The 16,824-nt window shown below is 37.2% G+C and overlaps 1 protein-coding gene across 6 annotated transcripts in view; it reads left to right on the forward strand.

Moving 5' to 3' along the window:
- LOC110988144 (broad substrate specificity ATP-binding cassette transporter ABCG2-like) overlaps window positions 1-16,824 on the forward strand; it is an 88,477-nt gene that overhangs the window by 38,821 nt on the left and 32,832 nt on the right. The window contains exon 1 of one of the 6 annotated variants that reach the window (XM_087129700.1): window positions 7,961-8,098. The exons of 4 other annotated variants lie outside the window; for them this stretch is intronic. In XM_087129700.1, the coding sequence (XP_086985826.1) occupies window positions 7,976-8,098 (123 nt within the window). In that variant the 5' untranslated portion in view covers window positions 7,961-7,975. Of the gene's footprint in view, window positions 1-7,960; window positions 8,099-15,677; window positions 15,798-16,824 lie in introns of those variants that run through there. One more of the 6 variants, XM_022251409.2, reaches the window with a different exon arrangement.

The raw sequence follows: 16,824 nt of genomic DNA on the forward strand, positions 1-16,824 counted from the left end.
GTCTTTAACTTTGGCGCAAGATAACTATAAGAACAAAGGAGAAATTGGGTACTTTACGCTGTGTTATTTTATTTGAAATATGCCTTAGAGTCCGAATATGAAGTAATATTTCATAAAAACTGTTCAGGTTAAGCGCAAATCACGTGACACGACCTTAAAGGAGCAGTGTTTCTGCAAACAAGTTTATAGCCCATTGACTGCGTACACGTTTTTCAGCGACAATTTCGGGAACTTTGAAGTGTTTGATCGTTCCCAAAGTAATAGCCAACAAAGACCCTGATGCACAATTTATTTCAAAGGGATGACGTCACGATGACGTCATTGCCTTATTTTATATTTATTTTTGAATATTTTATATTTGCCCATACGTTTTGTACACGTTTTTCTACTTAATAAAAGTGAACAAGTAGTCTGGCGCAAGATTACTATCAGAACGAAGGAGAAATCGGGTACTTTATGCTCTGTTGTTATATTTGTAATATGCCTAAGACTCCGAATATGATGTAATATTTCATAAAATTGTTCAGTTTAAGCGCAAATCACGTGACACAAACTTAAAAGAGCAGTGTTTCTCCAAATGGGGTTTTTTGCCCATTAATTTTGTACACGTTTCCAAGGCACAATTTTGAGCCCTTTTGGATGTTTGATCGTTTTCAAAAAGACAGCCAACAAAGATCTTGATAAATGACGTCATGATGACGTCGTCATGTGATTTACTCTTGTTTTTTCAATATTTATTTCAGCCCCTTGACTTTGTACACGTTTTCAAGCCAGCATTTGGGTTAGTTTGAGAGCTTTGATCAACAATACTTATCTTGTTGGTAAAACAGTCCCGAACCAGCTCTGTGTTTGTACTTGTTTACAAACACTTTTCTCTAGTAGTATATTTATTATTCTTTTCTTTCAATTCAGTTTTATCTTGTAATTGTACATTGTCAGCCCTTGGGCTGTCTGCTACAAACATAATAAACCATAAATAAACTAGAGAGAAGTGTTTGTAAACAAGTACAAACACAGAGCTGTTTCAGGACTGTTTTACCAACAAAATAAGTATTAGCAAATGTGATGAAAAAACCTGACATTAAGAAACTATGAGAGAGTAAAAATGACGAAATCAAGACCACATTTTATCCTGGCACTTGCTGCAAACAGAATGTTGCGGAGGGCACAGTTGATTTTATATGGGTTTGTATACATTTAAAGGAATATTTAAGTATTCCAAATTTAATAATACATCACCTGATGACGTCGTCATGACGTAAATATTTAAGAATTATCTTCAATGTATAGTTAGTGCTTGCTGTAAGTTTGACGATAATCAACGATTATTAAGGTACGAAAATAGTGCCTGGAAAACGAGTACAATGTCAAGGGGCTTAAATTAATATTGAAAAATTAATAATAAGTCACATGATGACGTCATCAAGACGTCATAAATTTGGATGTGTCTTTGCATAAGGGTCTTTGTTGGCTGTAACTTTGAAGTTGATCAAAGCTCTCAAACTAACCCAAATGCTGGCTTGAAAACGTATAGAAAGTCAAGAGCTGAAATAAATATTGAAAAAAGCAAGAGTAAATTACATGATGACGTCATCATGACTTCATTTATTTAGAATAATATCTGTATCGAGGTCTTTGTTGGCTGTTACTGTGAAAACGATCAAACATCCGAAAGGGTTCAAAATTGTGCCTTGAAAACGTGTACAAAGTCAATGGGCTATAAACTTGTTTCCAGAAACATTGCTCCTTTAAGTTCATGTCACGTGATTTGCGCTTAAACTGAACAATTTTTTGAAATATTACTTCATATTCGGACTCTTAGGCATATGTCAACTAAAATAACAGAGCGTAAAGTACCCGATTTCTCCTTTGTTCTTATAGTAATCTTGCGCCGAAGTTAAAGACTACTTGTTCACTTGTGTTAAGTAGAAAAACGTGTACAAAACCTATGGGGAAAAATTAAATATTCAAAAATGAATATAAAATTAGGTGATGATGTCATCATGACGTCATCCCTTTGCAATAAATCTTGCATCGGGGTCTTCGTTGGCTATCACTTTGGGAACGATCAAAGACTGCAAAGTTTCCAAAATTGTCGCTCAAAAACGTGTACAAAGTCAATGGGCTATAAACTTGTTTGCAGAAACACTGCTTCTTTAAGTTCATGTCACGTGATTTGCGCTTGAACTGAACAATTTTTATGAAATATTACTTCATATTCAGACTCTTAGGCATATTTCAAATAAAATAACAGAGCGTAAAGTACCGGATTTCACCTACGTTCTTATAGTAATCTTGCGCCGAAGTTAAAGACTACTTTTTAATTTCTGTTAAGTAGAAAAACGTGTACAAAACCTATGGGGAAAAATTGAATATTCAAAAATGAATGTAAAATAAGGTGATGAAGTCATCATGACGTCATCCCTTTGCAATAAATCTTGCATCAGGGTCTTTGTGGACTATCACTTTGGGAATAATCAAAGACTGCAAAGTTACAAAAATTGTCGCTCGAAAACGTGTACAAAGTCAATGGGCTAGAAACATGGGTGCAGGAAAACTGCTCCTTTAATTTCATGTCATGTAATTTGTGTCTAAACTGGACAAAACTTATGAAATATTATTTAATATTTGCACACTTGGGTATATTTGCGATCAAACGGAGGGGAAAATTTAGTCTGATTTCTTCTTCGTTCTGGTTGTAATTCTCGGTCGAAGTTGAGGACTGCTCACGCATTATGCGGGACAATGTGTAGGGGTAGAAGAACTTGGCTGAAGAAGGAAAAAAAAAAAAAAGGAAAGAAAAAAAACAGAATGATTACAATACCTGGTTCGGCTGAACTGCCGAACCAGCTAAAAAGGAAAGAAAAAAAAAACATTGCTGGACAATGTGTGTACAAACCCTATGTTGTGCAGCATTGCCATCCATGGTTCAATATAGGACAGTTTGTTGAAAATTGAAAGCCCAGGGAGGTGTCACCGTTATTCTGCAATAGCGCCCTCATAGCCTGATAAGGGACAGTCCGAAAACTGTGTGCAATCTGTGGAGAGGAGGAGAAATTAATTGTTAAAAAATCAATAATAAATAAACTTCTTAAGTTATCACTGTGAATTTCTTCTAGGACCGTCCTTGGATGATGGCTCAAAGGTCTGCCAAGTTTGAAGTCGATCAGATTTAGTAAACTGCCAAAGTTGACTGGTGGAAGGAATTGAGAAAAAAAAAAATAATAATAATAATCAGAAGAACAATACTGTTTCGGCAAAGTTGCCGAAACAGCTAATAAATAAATAAACTTTATCAGGACGGCATGTATGAAATTTGGTTGCATACATGTAAATAGCTGTGATGGAAGGGTAAGTTGGCACAATGACAACAGCCAAAATGTGTTTCTTGGAGTTTGTACCTGTACATGTATGGCTATCTTTAAGAGTAAGGTTACACAACAGTTCTGTAAGTATATGTAAATACATGTATTTGTTAGGTCCTGGGAAATGTAACAAAAATTGAAAATTACACACCTGCATCTTCCATTTCAGATTTACACAGCTTATCTTGTTTACGATTTTTGCTTAATGGATCTCAAACAAATATCTCAACTTTATCACAAATGATACACTTCACAGGCAGGACTAGATTGGAGCACACAGGTCCACGAGAGTGCCCGGGCCTCTTGGCAGCACATTCGTCATCTTGAATTTGTTAGATGTGATCTAATGCTCTCAGGCATTTCCATGGTGACTCGCGTTACATTTTAGTTCATTTTGAAACTTTTATAACCACACACATACTGAAATGTAGCAGTTAAAATTCCACTTACATGTACTTTGTGTAGGTACATGTACATGTACTTACTGACACTTGGTATAAAAAACACAAACAAAAAATGATTTTAATAGATAAAAACGCATTTACTGCATTGTAATTATAGCAAAAAGGAAAGCAGTAAAATAGGCTTAGGTTTAAATCAAATTTCTCATCAAACTATGAATAAGGGAAAACAATGAATAGTTATCAGAAACTCACAACTCAATACCATTTCTACGTCACCTAAAATGATGTGCATTTCCCAACCAGTTTAGGAAAAAAACATAATCGATGTGACTCGCGTTACTGTGACTCACATAACCTCAAGATTACCCTAAAATTATGCACACATTCACTTGATTGTTTGTGTATACATGTACATGTAGTTACCAGTGCAACATTGGTTTCAGGTTTGCAGTTGAGAAGTCAAATAGTTGCCAAGTTAACAATTATAACATTTTCATATCGTAAAAGATAAAAGAGTTACTTTGAAGAATTGACATGTCGTGCCCACCAAAAACCAACATACCTGTACATGTAGCGGTAAATGTCATTTTGAAAGAATGCCACATTGCCACATATGATTGATCAAACACATTTCATGACAAGAAGTTGTAATGGCAACGATGGTTGACTGTGAATTTTTCAGCCTGTTCTGTTCAGCTTTTGTTACGTTTATTGCTTTCTTCAGCTCGCGACTTTTTCCGCTCATCTCATTCTATTGCTTATGGTAGTCACTATGCATGTACTTCTCAGTAGCACACAGCTTTTCACGTCTTTTTCGCTGTCTTTCTGCTGCCTTGAGAGCCACACAACAATATCTGAAATGAAAGAAACAGTTCTAGTAAAATTTTGTGACATTCCTTATGGGTAATTTTACAAAAATTGAAAGGCAATTAAATTAATGATACGATACCTTGCAAATTATTAAAATATTTAGTACAAAGGTGTATGTCCTTGTGATTTTATATGTAAAGTACATACAAATTTGAACATTTCACGCGCTGTCACATTGATTCCTTGGATTATTTGGTACTTGTAAATGTGTATAATGTTGTGTGATACAAATGATCAAAGGTGACCCTGCAGGCACTCCTGCTGGGTTGTGTTAATAGTCAGCTCTTAAATTACTTTATGTGTGGTTTATTAAAAAAATTGCTCCTTAACCATTTTACTACAATGCCATTCGACAATACATGTATGTATATGCCAAGTGCTAGTAAGTAATATTGTTAACTGTACAAGTTTTAGGCCTACCGGTAGTACATGTACATGTACATGTGTGACGTGAAATGCAGAAAGAGAAAAATTAAGCTAAAATAGGAGAAAAATTTACCAGTATATATACATGTATGTATACTACATTGTGTATAATCTGGCTAATTACATGTGTTGCAATAACTATGGAGGTCATGCTACATAGAATTGCATGCATTCATTTGTCCAAATTCTACAGTTGGAGCAAATTGTGCTTCTTTTTCCCCTCATTATTTACTTTCACTGGATACAACTGGAGCGAAGTCAAAGCAGCCAATTCTAACAAATCAGAAAGTTGGCTTATTTTATGAAATTCTCCATGCTTCAATTGATCGTTTCTTCCCGCTAAACTGTTGCCAACCACGAGGATAAACCATGGATGAATCCTGAACTTAAGGCACTCATAATGAAAAGGCAGAAAGCTTTCTCGGAGGTAAATTTTTTCTTTGGCCACTTCTGCGGAACAAGGTTTCTCGTGAAATGAAAAATTACAAATCTAAGTTTTATAAAGGAAGTGTAGACGACCTTGAAAACAGTAATTCCCAGGATTGGCATAAACAAAGTAAGAAAATGTCTAGTCTGTATAACAAACAGAAAACTTATCTAGCGGAGGAGGCTGCTAAATATACTGCAATGGAGACAGCCTAGCATATTAATGAACATTTTTTGTCGTAGCATGTGATATCTCTTGCCTAGATCTCAGTAAGCAGCCTGCATATTTACCAGCCTTGGCACAAGTGCCAACTATTACCACACAGAAAGTATACCATGAATTGAAAAAGGTGAAAGTACATAAAGCCGGAGGCCCCGATTTAATTCCATCCACGTTGCTTAAAGAGTTTGTCTATTAACTGTTTTTTCCTTTATCAGATATTTTTAACTGCTCTTTGAAAGAAGGTATTGTTCCAAAAATATGGAATTCTGCATGTGTGGTGCCGGTACCAAAGTGCCAACCTTACACAGTTAAAAATCTTCGTCCAATATCACTGACTTGCGTTTTGCCAAGTCTTAGAAGGCTTTGTAACTAGTTGGATCAAAAATGATATCAAATGTAATTTAGACAAACAACAGTTTGGTTCTCTTAAAGACAATTCAGCTGCTCACTATTTGATTAAAATGTTGGATCAAATTCATCGCGACACTGATTCAGCCAAAACCTCTGCTGTTATTGTTGCTACAGACTTTTCCAAGGCCTTCGATTATATGGACCACAATATTCTTATTCCTAAATTCATCGATTCGGGTGTTTGTAGATCTATCATTCCTTGGATATGTAGCTTTCTTTCTGTGAGCGCACTCAGGCAGTCGGTTATCAAAATGAAATTTCTGAATGGCGGTTTATTCATTCCGCAAGGCAGGGCACCAAACTGGGACCTGTTTTCAGTGCTAGATATCTTATCCTGTTTAGAAATGATCAATGACGCCAGATCTTTCATTCCTGAAGTCATTCACTATATATAGTATAATATAATATGTATATGATTTAACACAATGCCAGACATTTAGCGATGTTGTTCAAACTAGCTTGATTCAAAATCAACTTGATCGACTAAACCAATGGGCTAATGACAGTAACATGATATTAAGTGTTGATAAATGCCAGGCACTGACTGTTTGTTTTAAAAAGAATTAACACTATCCAGATTTCAGACTTGAATTTAGGTGCTTCGATTCTTGATCAACTGAACTGTCTTAAAATTCTTGGCATAAATATCCAAAATAATCTCAGATGGGATATCCAGGTAACTGAGATGAGTAATTCCTTTAATAGAAGGCTTTATTTGTTAAGTCAGCTTAAACATTGTGGCACATTGATCAACGATCCTGTAACTGTGCACATGCAATATATCAGACCTACCGTTGAATGTGCATGTCCTGTTTGGCATTCTGGATTGACAAATAAACAACAGGGATCGCTAAAAAAACTACAAAAAAGAGCGTTTCGGACTATTTTATCTATGGATATTTCAAGTCATATGTCATATGATCATATGTGCAGTGAGCTGCAACTACCCTTGTTGAAGGAAAGACATGATCAGTTGTGTTTGAAATTTGGCAAGAAACTTCTTATTTCTCAACATGACTGGCTTCCACCGATGAGGTCCAATAATTTACGTAATGCCAACACTTTGTCAATCCCAAGATGCCGAACTAATAGATACAAATCCAGTTCAATCCCTTCTCTGGTTAAACTACTGAATGAGAGCTACTTAGAATTTTCTTCTTGTAGATTGTATGTCCTATTTGAATTGTTTACAATTGTAATAGTGACATTTTAAAGAACTTGGTTTGGTTTTAAATTTTTAGAATTTTTCTAATTAACGGTTTTATCTGAGTAAATTCTTTCTTTGAGATTTTTTTTTTAGCAATTGTTGATAAACTGGCCCACAATTCAGCCTCTCATTTATGTAAATGTAAATGAGGAATGTTGCAAAACTAACAGGAACCGTTGTATGGAATATGAAAATATTATCTACTGCCCTCTATTTAAGATGCCAGCAAACTTAGAAAACAATTGGCACTGATGTAAAGATAACAAGCACTGCAACTACTACAGTTTAAATTGTGACTCGCGTTACCCTACCGCTAAATGCTGTGACTCGCGTTACATGTAACTCGCGTTACCAACTTTCAGTGCTAGATATCTTATCCTATGCAGATAACCTAGGGTTGGTGTTGTTATAATTTGGTTTGTTGCACACCAAAGGAGGTGGTTTATAATTGACAAACTCAATAACCCTGGGGTTTTGGTATACAGTTAACTTTTTGTGTATTATGTGACTCACGTTACATCATCACCACCACTTGATTCAAAGGGTCTGTCCTGAAAAAGCAAGAATAGAAATGTGACACAGGGGAAAGTTGACACCAGACACATACATGTATACATGTTTGGGTCTCCTTTCCAGATCTTTAATGGTACAAAAGAAACCCCCAGTCAATGAGCATTACAGTAGCACGTGGAACCTTGAAGAAAGTGTCAACTACACTGTACTAAATAAGGTGTGCAGTACTTGTTGGCTCTGCTGTGGCTTAAAGGTGAGTGACTCACCACCTGACCACCAGCTTATGGCTGCCTACTTACATGAACTGTACAGTCTGAGCCAAACTGCCAAGCGATTGCGCTGAGCAAAGGAGTTATGTAAATTGACTGTCACATAAAGGGAATGTTTGCCATAACATGTAAAGAGAAAATGCTCTCATGAAACTATATCCAAATTTTAACTCAGCTTACAAATTAAAATGGGGTTGTTTAGGAAGAACGTGTAATCGCTCTTTTGATATGTGAAAACTAAATAATTACAGACATAATGTTTAAAAGGTGGATTTTCAAGTTAAAAAGCCAGCAAAGATTAGTTGAGGACTTTTGTCCATAGCTTTAGTCAATATGCTATTGTAAAAATACAACCAAATTAAAAAACTGAGTGAAAAAAAATTGAGTCCATTTTCCCTTTTTACACAGAAATGCGCGCCCTCTCCTTTTTTTTTGCAGACATGATTCACTTTTTATTGATATACCAGTGATAACACGGGTGAAAACCCAACTCCGGTTGTTTTCGTGTACCTCACTGAAGGGAAGATCTACCAAGTGTGTGATAAATTTGGCCATTTTGGTCCAAACGCACATCACATCCAGCCATTCTCTTGAGCACTGGACAATTTTCAGCCATCGCAACTTTGTAATTTGTTGTGCCTCTTCATTTTGGATATGGCTCAAATGAAAAAAAAATCAATCACCATGATTCAGGTGATTGCCATGACCTATGAACTGCGACCCGTGACTTCCACTATATGCAGCTTTAGATTGACAAAATATTGTTACGTGATCTGCTGCGGATAGATTTCTCGTCCATTGTCAGGCGAGGTCAAATTACAGCTGATCGTGTATATAATTAATTTCTCAAAAATGACTGGTTGTTTCATGGAGAACTTTTACTATGTTCTTATCCATGAAATATGCACCTTAAAAATACATGTATTCAGAAATACGTGTACATGAGGTGGGAGCGAGACAACATGATAGAAATTACAGGTGGCGGCCTATTAGAGCATTAATTTATTTTCCCTTCAAAAACTCCATATCGTGACACTTGGGACAGACTACCTAGTATGTACCGGCACTTGTCACCCTATTTGTACCCGTTTAGCTGATGAAGCCCACCAAATTGTTGTCATACAGTTTTCTGCTCACTGAATGAAATAATTCCATTTCATGGATGTGTGACATTCATTATTGTTTTTTACAGCGCCTAATTAAATCCCCATCTGTAGAAGAAACGGAATGGTGTTTTGCATAACTTGCCATTGTCTTCAGAGGTGGACTCACACAACAAAAACATTCCTTCTTTGTGTGGAGAGCCACGATGCATGTAGAGCAATGGTACACAGTGAATAATTAGTTACCGGTACATGCACTGTACGTGTTTTACAGTCAACTGCGGAATTTACATAATTTCCTGATATGTGATTAACACCCCACCAATCATGTGACGGGATTTATTCAGGCATTGCATAATATATTACAGTACACATGTACAGTGTAAATGTACTGTACGTACATGTATATACATGTATGTAGGCCTACAGTCATTTGCAGAAGTTGAAGACCAGCCATGCAAAATGCATTAACCTGAAGAAAAACCAAACTTAAACCAATCAATCATGGCAACTTATGTTTATTTTCAATAAGTAACCTTATTATCTTGGTTTACAGCTACAGTATTTGACTACATTAGAGTACTGTAGTTCTTTTATATCTGATTACTTAGACTGGATTTTTTTTCTCATGCTGCTTTACAGACAAAATGTCATACAAGATCTGCCTTTGCAAAAAATATCATTTAAATGGGTAAATGTACATGTATACCAGGTACATGTAGCACTAGTATGCTAATATTATGCACCATGACTGTAAAAACATGTTAAGTAATCATTCAGTGAGACAATGTGACAGGAATACCGGAAACCAGTGATATTCCAGGTGGTTTTAAACTTTTGCAAATGACTGTACATGTACATGTATGTTGATTCTTTCATTTAAGGACATGATTTGTTGCCGCTTGTCACTAAATAAAATATATCCCAGTCATGTGCGTTTGTAGTTTCGGACAGGGATCTTGTAAATGGAGACTTGGTGTTCTCCTGGTTTTCATTCAACATGTTGAATGGATCATGTCAAGACAATGCTAGACAATTTTAAACCATCCCGTCACAGATAAGTGCTGGTAATATTCCAAGGATTTTTGGAGGATTGCTGGTCAAATATCCAGCATCTGCAGAAGCAGTTAGAATGTAGGAAAGTGATGGAGAAGTCTTGCCAGTTGCTTGTACATGTAGTGTGTTGCAGAACTTGCAGCTGCCGTCATACATGTAGCCTCGCCTCAGTGCTGTGCTGGTAGACCACCGCCACGTTTGGGACCACAGTCCTGGAACATGGACAGTGTGCCATAATCCTCATTCGTTGATGAGTAAATTATAGTTACTGTCATAGGAATCAAATCAAATCACTTTCACTATAAGAATCCTATACGTGTTTATCACTTTTTCCATGACACTTTGAGAATTGTAGACGCGGCACTCAGACATGCCTATGGGTTACTGTCTTTTTTCTAGAAGCTTCACATTGTGTACACATCTTACACAGTACAGACCATCCAATACAGGTCAGCATACTCCTTGTTATTCTCCGCGATGTGTGAATAGTCTGTTGCCACTGCACTTGAACACGAGTAAACGTGCACATGTATGCCAAGCAAATAACTGTACATGTATGTTACATACCACTCCATCTTAAGTAAGTTGTGCTCCTTTTTTTCAAAACAAATCTCACAATTATTTTTACCAGCTAAGAGTAAGAATTTACAGGTAGGTTCATGCATCTTAAGGATTAGTGTCTAGTTTTGTGAGTTGTCTACACGTCAAAACTCGTCGTTTCACTGCATTTGGGGTTCAATGATGCCAGCTTACATATACAGTGTACATGTACATAGTCCGGTATATGTATGTATCTTCATGCATGTCTGTTGTGCATATCCCTCCTCAGTTACATCGTCAAATCAACACTCAAACACAAACTTTGACTTTTAATTACAGGTTTTGCCTTCCCACGCGATGAACATGTACAGTACATGTATGATACATGTACATGTATTCATAAATGCCGTATATTCAGGGCTTGTCCGAAAGCTAATGAAAAATTCACAAGCTTACAAGGGTGGGACCCGAACCCACGACCTCCTGCTTACTAACGTAGTGCAGACATCTTAACCACTCAATCACTGAGCTTCCCAGGGTGGTTTGCCAGTCCCTGTCAAATGTACATGTACCATAGCAGTGGAAAGAAAATGCCTGTTTTGATTTTTGGCCGATGATTTACATGTAATTGTATCTTGGTTTTGGGGTGACCAATGTACATGTATCTCCAAAACCCTACTGGTAGATGTTGAAATAGTGAAGCCTTTTTCAAGTTGGTACCTCTTTAAGCTACAAAGGCCCAGGTCTCACGAATATGAACGACACAAAGCCTGGTCCCATGAACATGACACAAAGAAAGTCTGGTCCCATGAACATAAAGGACACAAACAAAGTCTTGTCCCATGAATATGAACAACACAAACCAGTTTAAGTGTTCAACATGCATGTACAGTCATTTTGAAAAGTTTAAGACCACCCATGCAGAATATGGTAACTCAAAGGAAAAACTTTAGCAAATAAATCTTTGAGAAGGGGTTTATGGGCAGGTTGTGACTTGAGCCTTGTTAGCTTACACTAACATTTGTCCCAGTGGACTGCAAAGCTGCTTCAATCTTTCGACAAGAACTTGAGGGATCCTTCACAATTTGCGACCAGTTGACATGGTCTTCATGAGGGGTAGTTTTTCTATGACCATTCTTTTTCTGATCAGAAAATGAGCCATCTCTTTGGAATTTTGAAAGGGCAATGTGCACAGCAATCTTGCTGCAACAAGCCCTCTAGCTAATTTTGCATTTAGAGTAGCCCTCTTGAAGGAGGGGTCACTATTTGGGCCCTTTGAACCTGAATGAGACTGACTTTTTTACCCATGCTGCAGTAAAGACAGAATGCCACACAAGACCTGTCTTGGCAAAAACTTTTATTCAAATGATTTAATAACACGACTTTCAAGTTACGGACTGCTGTACTATATACATGTAATCGTCTGATGAAACAAAGGATTTTGCAGGCCCATTGACAGAAATGCCAGAAAAATCCAGGTGGTCTTAAACTCTTTCAAATGACTTTAGTGGACAAGAACCGTGCAAGAACATTACATTTTGAGTCTGCCTCTTCCGCAAGATTCCTACTGTATGTACATGCTACACATACGGTGTGTTTACAGCGGTACTGGTACAATGTAGGTCCCCATGACGTTTCGGAGTCACTGGCATATCAGTAATACATAATGAGCATTTCTGAAATCGGCAAAAAGGGTCTCTCTTGAGAGCCCATATTTTTGACATTTTGCGACCATAAATAAGAAAACTGTTCCATTTCTTCTCGTTAAGTTTAGAAGATGGTCTTGTCACTTGTTGTATTAAGGTTATAACTGGGGAAAGAAGGGTTCTTTTCATTGCCTGTTTAAGCTTCTCCGTTGCACCCCCATCTGTCTGACCAAAATGTACTGTGGTAGAGGAACCTTGTCTGCAAACGTGACTGATGCTCTTCACTTTGTTTAGTGGATACATGTACCCTACAGTATATGCATTTATTCATTGTCCAGAAGCAAAACTGAGATTACTGCCCATAGAAAGACTTTTGTTTCATTTGTCAACTCTTGCAGGAAGTCACACCTTTAAAGTGTCTACTCAGAGAATGACGTTATGTTGTTTGAATTCTGGTTGTATTGGATCATGTTTTGAAATTTCTCACAATTCTTGCCTAATCTATGGTCCAGTTAACTTTCGAGCACTCTTGTAGTCAAGCCCTTTCATAAGTTGTTCAAGTGAACCAAAATAACAGGCAGTGTGCGGCCGATGTGTACTGTACAGTATGTGCATGTGTCGAAAATGATGCCAGAAGAGCAAAGTAGAAATAAGGTACATGTACAATGTATGTTTGTTTGGGACCCTTAGTATTGGGACAAAATCAGAATGCCAAAATACTTGTATTTTGAGGCCTTCTGCAAATGTTTGTATTTTTTATGACCTACTTCATGTTCTGAATGCTAATGTTTTGTCTCCAAACTACTCAAATACATGCACAGTACCTGCTCATTCAGGGAATCGCGTCAACATTAAACCAACTCACCTAATGGATATCATGAACAAGTTTAGGATCAAGATCCAGATTTGTAAAACAAACAGACCCCAAGTGAGTATCTATTTATAAGTTACTGTAACTTGGGGACTCCGGAAAGCAGCATTTCTTCCCTCTTGAGTTAAAAACTAAGACTAGAATCTGCCTGAATTTTGAGGATGGAACAGATCTTCATAGTTATGAATTGAGCAGAAATGAGCATTTTCAGAAATAAACATGTTATGTTGTAAATTTGCCATGTTAAAATTGAAAATATACAGGCAACATGCACTCAATTGCCACAAATCAGTTTCACGTTCAACTAAATATTTCAAATGCACACAGCTGGCGGATTCTGAGGTTTGGAAGTTGCTCGGAAAATGTAAAAAAAAATTGAAATGAAAAGTCACGAAGTATTCTGTTGTTTGTCCCAATGGCAAAACAAACCCAGTTGAGATCAAAGTAATTGAAGTGGATTATCTGAATCCATTAGAATTCCTGAGATATTTGTTTGTGTATGTCTCCTTCCTTGGCTGTTGAGAGGTCATTGGCATAAATATTTCCACTGAGTCCTAAGCTGCAAATTGCATTATTATCATCATGCACTCACATTCACAAATTGCAGTCTGGATTAGAGGCACTTCTAAATGTACTTGGATTGTCAGCACTTGTTGCTGAAGGTGCAAGCGTCCCCCCCCCTCCGGCAAGACAGGGAGCAATATTGAAATGGAAGCATTTTGACTTGAACCCTGTTTTTGAAGTGACAGTTTGGACTCTAGTCACAGTAGGACATTCTAGTCTGTTTTTATTACTTTGGAGTTGTGTGCACTCAAGCTTTGTTGACACAAATGCCTGGTCTGAAGGGGGGATTATTTTATACCTGGCCTACTTTCTTCAGAGATATTGCTTGGCAAATGTGTGCTTACATGTACATGTAGACTAGAACATCAACTGAGTCTAAGTATGGTACATGTATGCATTTGTCATCATGTTGCCTGGATTTCCATTTACCCGGCATACCAGTGCACATACATGTATTTCCTGAATTGAGCCTTTATTTTGTGGGCCATTTCTTCTGAATTAAACTTCATATACATACATATACATGTACATGGATGAGGTGATGATGCAATTTTAGGCAGAATCTTCACTGTCACAACTGTTTTGCTATGAATAAAGTCTGCATGTTGGCGGTCTGTTGTAAGGTGAATTCTGTGTTTATTGCTTATTACTGTATGTCAGTGATCATCAGTGAGCAGACTTTTTGAGCAATGTTTGTAGTAAAGTACTTAAAGGTACTGTAGGTTACACCACTGGTAAAATCCCCCAAATAGAACTACCATATAATCCCGGAATATCCTACTTAAAACAATTACCGGTACATAACAGTTTGTTATGGTGTAAAATACCGGTATTTTTGCCCAGAATGCTGTAGGTTTTGAGAAAACAAAAATTTTGTTCTCTTTTTACACAGTGGACGGTCAGCTAACCATTTTTTAATTGTTCATTTCACTTCGGACACCACATTCATTAACTGGCGCTGATTTTCTTGTAGAGAAACCTAGCTGTCATGCCAGTTCCCCACCCTGACCCTGCAGATGTTGTTTGCTTACCTTGTATTTTTCCTAAGATAAATTACAAGATCTTCGATTTACATGCAAAAATTGTTGAAACTGCGGCACTGTTTTTCTTGATTTTCACAAAGCAGTTGACTCAAACATGATACAAGTCAGTGGAATCAAAGCTGCAGTGAATCTTATACACCATAATCACCAATCTTGTGAAAGCACATGTACAGTGTATGACAAAAAACCCAACGGTGTCCCCTTCCTTTAAATTGGGGTTTATGCAGTGATTTGCTGAAAGTGAGCCTCAAGCAATATATCTGCAATCCTGACTTTGTTTGGCTGGAGCAGTTTGGCAACTCTTTACAAGCTGTTCTAAAATAACGTGCAGAAAAAGATCGACCAAAAACCAGGGATGTGTTACCTTCATTCACTTCAGAAAAATACATGTACCTGTACAGTATGTAGATTATATATGTTTTTTGGTTACAATATTATACATGTAAGTTTCATGTCCGTTTCATGTTGAAGATTCAGATTATGAAGCTTTTATAAGCTGTTTTGAACCCAGAATGAATTGATAAACTTTTTTCTTACTCTCTATAGACACAAGTGATCATGGCAAGATCTTGCATAGATTGATAGGATCAGCAGACTGTCAATGAATTGACTGTATCATAAACAATGGGGAAAAGCTTCAATCCAACTAGCTGCTGGCATGCACTAGTATAATAGCATGTTTCATTGTACCAGCATTTTGTACAATTATTGCCAGTGATAAATATTAAGAAAGACAGATGACCATACTTGTGAAGCATTGCTGAATGGACATGTAACATATACCGGTAGGTTGTGATCTGTTGAGGCTTTGCAAAAGGTACAGCAGAAAGAGTATTGAGATGGAGTGTCAGCAAAGTATGGTAAGGTTTTCTATGTTAACTTTTTTGGGGGGGGACAACTTATACATTAGTATGTAGCTGAACTGGGCTGCCAATGAGCGAGCAAATATACTGGAAAATTTTCTTGGATCTACGTGCACATGTACAATTTTACGTGAGCAGAGAAACAGTCTTTGTTTTCACATGGGTTTGTTGGCCATGCATTCTTGGACCGTAGGATTTTCTTGGATCTGATTTCATTTGCTATGGAAGCCTTAGCTTCATGTATACATGTATGTACACGTAGGATTGGACTCTCATTGAATTTAGCAGGGAGCCCATCAGATGCAGCCTTGAATAGAATTAGGATCAAGGAATAATTTGACAGAAAGACCCTTTGGGCAGATATGAAGAATGATGCTTGAACATGTTGAAGACATTCAGCTAACATGTACATGTAACGGTACATGTGCATGTTCTAGTTGGTGTACGGATATGCGCTGGGAGTGACAGTGTGGAATTGTCTGTTATCTTGCGTGTGGAAGCAACTTACAATGTTCCAGCAAGTGGCAATTATTTCCTTTCTGCCATTCATAATGTGTAGAGTCCAAAATTGTTTGGACTGATATTTTGCTGATGTTTTGACACCAGTGTTATAAAGTAAGGACTACTGGTCTTCGGAAAGTCGTGCTTAGTGAATATTAGGGTCCGTGAAACAATCTTGTTTTTCTGGACCATAGGGAAAAGTGCTAATTCATTGTCCTGTGGAACTAAAATGAACTTTTTTGGTACAGTGTACATGTACCTATGCTACTATACTCGAGTACTACATTTCAGTAAATGGTGTCAATATGGAACCAGGGTTGGAGTCACCGGGTATGCTTTCTTGAGGAATTCGATCTGTTCTTTCCCACCTTCCTTCTTCCATAAGGAAGAAATGATGGGGGGGGGAGAATGAACTCTTGATACAGCTTAACCTCAGTGGAGGAATCTGCCTCTGGCCCCATCTTGACATTTTCTCTAATATTGTCATGGTACATTTTTTTGTGCAGAACCTCCATGAGTTTTT

This window comes from Acanthaster planci, linkage group LG19 (genome assembly GCF_054643075.1).
Source record: "Acanthaster planci isolate LZ-2023a linkage group LG19, COTS_SCS, whole genome shotgun sequence".
NCBI lineage: Eukaryota > Metazoa > Echinodermata > Asteroidea > Valvatida > Acanthasteridae > Acanthaster > Acanthaster planci.